Source organism: Scomber scombrus, chromosome 21, assembly GCF_963691925.1.
Source record: "Scomber scombrus chromosome 21, fScoSco1.1, whole genome shotgun sequence".
NCBI lineage: Eukaryota > Metazoa > Chordata > Actinopteri > Scombriformes > Scombridae > Scomber > Scomber scombrus.
The window spans coordinates 6,599,223-6,605,022 of NC_084990.1; the positions used below are offsets into that span (position 1 = coordinate 6,599,223).

General features: G+C 41.3%; 1 protein-coding gene across 1 annotated transcript; it reads left to right on the forward strand.

The window, feature by feature from the left end:
• On the forward strand, nt 1-5,508 carry LOC134003827 (tumor necrosis factor receptor superfamily member 13B). Its single transcript, XM_062443180.1, has 4 exons — nt 1-116; nt 3,691-3,807; nt 4,356-4,604; nt 5,184-5,508. Exons 1-4 carry the CDS (start codon nt 8-10, stop codon nt 5,444-5,446), a joined length of 738 nt encoding a protein of 245 aa, XP_062299164.1. The 5' UTR covers nt 1-7; the 3' UTR covers nt 5,447-5,508.
• Nucleotides 5,509-5,800: the final 292 nt, after the last annotated feature.

Here is a 5,800-nt window from a genome sequence, read left to right on the forward strand (position 1 = left end):
AGGGCTGATGGGCTGCCCTGAGGGTGAATACCGGGATCCCTTGGTCAAAAGTTGTATGTCCTGTCGTGCCGTATGCATGAAACCACAGATTATCCCAAGATGCAACAGATACTGTGGTGAGTACAGCCAAGCAAAACTTCATTTATATAACATATTTCATTCTAGGTGGACACCACATGTGCTTCATGTGCAACCATGGAAGTTACAGCCACAAAAAGTATGTTGATAATGTAACAAGATAAAATATCAGGCATAAATAAAAACACGTAAAACACACATAACACTTCAGCTAAAAAGAAACTTTCCAGTTTAGTTTAAAAGAGCATAGCTAACATGATCAGGTAAGATGTTCTAGTAGCTGGGAGCATAAAAGCTAAAAGCAGTTTTACCAATTTTCTTGGAGAGTCTGGAAATAACCAGACGGCCTGTTTGTTCCAGCGGACCTGAGGGCTCTCACTGGTTCATAGCAGACAAGCACACCAGTCAGATATTTTGGTGCCAGAGCATGTAGGGCCTTAAAAATGAGCTGTAAAATCAGAGCTGCCCCGAACCAAAGATTTCACTACCCGACCAGGAGTCAAGTCAACTAGTCATTGCATGATTATGACTAGCATGAAGTGAGCTTCCTGTTAATGACAATGCCAACCGCAAAAGTAGTAATGATTCTGAATGTGTTTGAACAACCAGCAAGTAGACTGAACATTATTAAATTATTTCAAGACAATGTAACATCACAACTTATGAACACCAACAAAAACTGTGACAAAATTAGCGACAAACTGAATAAAGGTGTGCATATTATATTAGGCTAAGATACTACCTGACTCACCATCACTGTTTTTCCCCCCGTATTATAGAAAAAGGAAGATGAGTTGTCGGGTAGAAGTGATCTCTGTCTTACTCACAATGACGCCAGCCTTCCAGATGATGCCCTCTGATTGCGTGGATGTGGAAGGGATTGATTTCATACACTTAGCTGCTTTGGCAAGCTTATGATAGAATTCGTCATTTTTTCACATCATATCAGTAGCCCTGGATCAACCTTTGTTAAGTCCTCTAAGTATATATCTTCATTTCATCGTTCTCTCTTCTGTCTGCTGCTCTTCATCAGTAGCCATCAGCTAGGATATCTCCTGCTGCTTTTCTTCTTTGTTGTAGACTCATTTTGTCTGTACTGCTGTCACAATCCTCTTTTTGAGCAGCTTTTGCTGGACATGAACTCTCAGTCAGATCCAACACAGTCAAGTGTGCTTCATCCTGGTTCTCTACATTAAGGAATGGCAAGCTCTTAAAACATGGGCCTAGGACAGCAGCTTGGATATGGTGGTCTGGAGGCTCCAAGCTCTCGCCAATTCCTTGCCTTAACTTTGTCATCAGTTCTTTCATGGTTATGACATTGTGACGATGGGAAGGCTTTCATTTTCATCTTGAAAGAAAGTAGTCGCCAGTCTTCAGAAAGATAATGTGCAGTGACTTTCATGTAGACCTCCATCTTTTGGGGTTCCCAAACTTTTTTAGACTATCACACCCCTTCAAAAGAAAGGTTTAACACCTTAACACCTTGAAAACAACACCCCCCAAAAAACTTATATACTCTATGTGCACACAAGCTTTCAGTTTTAACGTTATATATTACATTAGGCTATATTAATATAAAATTGATATCTCAATCACACAGAATAAAAGCCAACAGCTGCTGTGGAGATTTGCCGATTACAAATTTTACTAAACAGCTAAAACAATTAAATACATTATAAAATTGAATGCATTTCTTCAATTAAAATGAGCTTATTTAGTTAAGGAAAAAACTAACAAACCCCCTAAATAAGGTTTGGGGTAGTAGGACATGTGAGCTGCTGCAGGTCTGGTAAGTTTCCTGTCTGCTTTTCATTGATGCCAATAATGACAGAGCCAAATAACACTAATATAAATGTTGTGTAATGATGGAATGGGTATTAATGTAATTTTAAAAAATGAGAGTGTATACTAGCCAGGCGGGGTGTATACTAGCCAGGCGGGGAGTTCTGGTCCTCTGAAATGATGCCAACGCGGAAGTAACTTAAAACTACATTCTATCAAAAGGCCACCAGGGGGCGACCGTTTTGGTGTCAAAAGGACTTCTGTCTCTATACAAGTCAATGGAGAATTCATCAACTTCTCACTTGATTTCTAACCCCAGTAAACGTTTTCAAAATGTGTTTATGGTCTCAATCGCTAGTTTAAAGCATTCTTCAATGCAGTATGATGTTCATTTGTGAAATTTTGGCCTCCCTGATTTTATATGTGACGATAAAGCAGGGTATGCATTAGGGAATGGCTACGTCGTGATTGACAGGTTGATTGGTTCACAGGTTCAGGAAGGCTTGCTCCTCCTGATGCCCATATGAGTAGAATCCGTGTTTTTTTTTTACCCGGCATGCACCGGAAATTTTCAAGATGGCGCTGCTCAGATCCGATACTATTCGCTTCCAAGCAGCAGTCCACAAACCAATGGGTGACGTCACGGATGTTACGTCCATTTTATATACAGTATATGATACTAGCCTGTAGAGTTCTTTTTATTGGCGCGAAAATTCAAAGGATGTGACGTATTTGCGCGCTCCCGAGTGCCGTGCAACTCTCCCGCTACTGTCAACAAACAACCGGTGTAAGGACAAAGCACAAAACGGTGCTATCCAGTTATAAACACGCAGCAGATATTAGCTCTCCAGCTAATGAGACGGCTACCTGCTGCCATTAAACCACACCACATTTCACAACAAAACACCACCGCAATGACTTGTCGCCCGCTACTACGAACGAACACACACACACACACACACACACACACACACTCAACTAAGCAGCAAAGCGAACAAGCTCCAGAGAAAAAGCACAGCATAACCTCCCCGTTATGTTTTTTTCTGCCACTTACCCAAAGGTGGTCCATCATAGGTGTGTGAACGCGCATCAAAGAGGGCGGGGGCGGGGCCTCACCTGAAATAGTTTCGCGCCACGAACATGCATGCGTACATAAGCCTTGTTGTGTTGCACAGGTGTTGTTATAGAGAGGGATTTTCTACTTTCTACATACAGAACCATTAAGCCATTAATCGAGTAGTTTTGTTAGTCAGCTCAGATTAAGTCTCTGTTGATAGCTGAGTTTCAGCGTTTATTTAGGTTAAAACTTTCTATCTTGATGGTCTGACCCTTTTTAAGTCATGAGTGCACCAACTTATGCAGAATGTCACTTACTTAACAACAGTTTATCCTTCCTACCTCAGCTTATGGTGACTAACCGCTGAATGCAGCTAAATGATGAATATCTGTTAACAGTATCACAATGAAGAAGACTATCTGCCCCAACATCACAAAACTCTCCAAAAGAATCACAACAGGACTAAGGGGACTGCCTTCCACAAAATATAAAACTGAAACAAGAACAACCAAAATGAAACCTGCTTTCCATTGTGTGTAACATGACTGATAAATTAAACAGAAACACTGGGTACACTAATGACGTTGGGAACCAAGGTCAAGTGAAATGAGAGAGGAGCAACCTTTTTGGAGGATTTATTTCCTTGTCATTTGTCTGATTTGCTTTGGGAACACAAAAATCATCCTCTAGCTTATCAACATAATGTAATTCCATACAGAAAAGTGTCCTTCTCTTCTGTTCATTTTTCCTACTTTTGTGTCCTCCTGTTTTAGAGTCAGAACATTGTAAGTCACAGCCTGGCAACTACTACGATGGGCTGCTGAAGAAATGTGTGAGGTGTTCTCAGGTGTGTGGCAGACATCCTGCAGAATGCTTCCAGCTCTGTCAAAGTGAGTACTGACCCAGCTGGCCTGATTACTTAATTATATGGTTAACTAAGTTTTCTTCTGAGACAAAAAGGTTCTGCTTTGTTGGTTCGTTTAAATGTCTAAAGGTTTAAATGGTAAAGAGGGAGGTCTTGTCAAACTACAAGGTAGGGTAGCAGAAAGCTAACAAACTTACATACATATGGCTAGAGCTGAATGGTATTTGGTTTATGGACATGAAGAATGCTTTTTTTGGTCATGCTTTGGTGTAAATTTGGGTAGTTTGGGACTCCCTTGTGTCCTGGGGATTAGTAACATTCTTGGTAAATATTAAAAATACTGTTAGAAATGTGGGTATGTCTTGTGGTAGATGGACAAGAAACCTGGATGTTGCTTTTGATAGAGATATAAGTTGTTCTAATATAAAATGCTTGGGTGCACTTGCTGTCTTGAAGGTCTTACACCACATGAACGGATGACTAAGCCATTGGTCACGAGGGCTCCATCAATTCCCACGACCACTAATAAACTCCTGGTTAAAATTACCTCACACATCCCGAATAAAATCCCAGAAAATTCCAAAGGGTTTGTGGTATCGACGGCGCTGGAAGACCCCACCATCGTCCTCTACTCCCTCCTGGGTCTATGCATGGTGTTGCTGCTGTCTAGCTTGTCTCTAGCCCTGGCAGTTTTGATAAGGGGAGGCAAGGCCAAAAAGTCCAAACAAGTACCTAAAGCAGCTAATCACACGCAGGAGCTTCTGGTCCAGCCAGGCCAAGAGGTTGGTCAGCAAGGATTCCAGCCAGAGCGACGCTCCAAAGGTTTGTGTGGTATTAATTTGTATCTCTGTATCTCTTTCTTCTGCTTATATGTCCATCCCTCCACATGAAATATACCTTCCAGACTAAACAATGTATCATATCTTCTCACAGACCCCATATATAAAGTTTTACTTGTACCTTGCTTTCATTTTACTGTGTGAACACAATGAGTAAGCGACTAATTAGGCGACTTTCTGTCAGAAAGGCTCTGGACCATATTTTTGAGCCAAATGATAATGGAGAGTTACTCCTGTTAACCACTAGTCTGAGATATTGTTTCATGGTAAATAGTCAAATTTGACCATGAACACTTAAATAAATACAATACAATTCAAAGCCCCAATCTGTGTAATAAATTAGTGGTTTAGCTGGATTATGGCATTTGTTAGGATAGTGGTAAAATCATGTACAGCAGTTTTCCTCCAGGCGGATCTCTTCTCTTTTATGTTCATCAACTGACAAAACAAATTATTACGTGGTATTAAAAGTATCTTAATAAGTGTCTCTAAATTGCAGTTAAAAGATCTTTGCATGTGTTTCATATATGTGTGCACACTGCCCTCTCCTGTCTTTCTTCAGATTGTGTACCAAATTCAAGCCTTCCCACCTACCGTGAGCCACTGGAGGACTCCAGCCCCACCGAGACCTGTGTTTGTGTCCACTGCTTCCCTGATCTGACAGCACTAAGCCAGAGCAATGACAGGCCACTGAGAGCACCTTTCTCTTTCTACCAGCAAGCTGTCCCCCAGCGGCCCCAGGTCCAAAAGGGAGGCCTCCGCTACCCTGAGGAGAGCTTACACATCTTTGGACTGGAAGCACAGGAGGAGGCGGCAGTGGGATGAGGCTCATGTTGCTGTCTTTCTTATCTGTGCCACACAGGAAAATTGGAAAGAATAAACACGTCAGCAACACATCAGAGAGATTCATCAGCATACCGAAAGAAAAGACAAAAAAATAACTGTTTGTTGCTTTGAAAAGAGAAATAGCGGACACTGTCTCAGCATGAGGCAATTTTTTGTAAGTGTGTGAGTGTGTGTATGTGAAACTTGATTAAAAAAGGTGTTAAAAGGAGTGAATGCTCACCCACGACCTCTACCAACCTCGCAACATGCAGCAACAGTGGGAATGCTTCATCAGTAATTAGTATTAAAAAGCCTCTCTTTATTAAAACAACCTATTTAAACAAGTGAAAGACC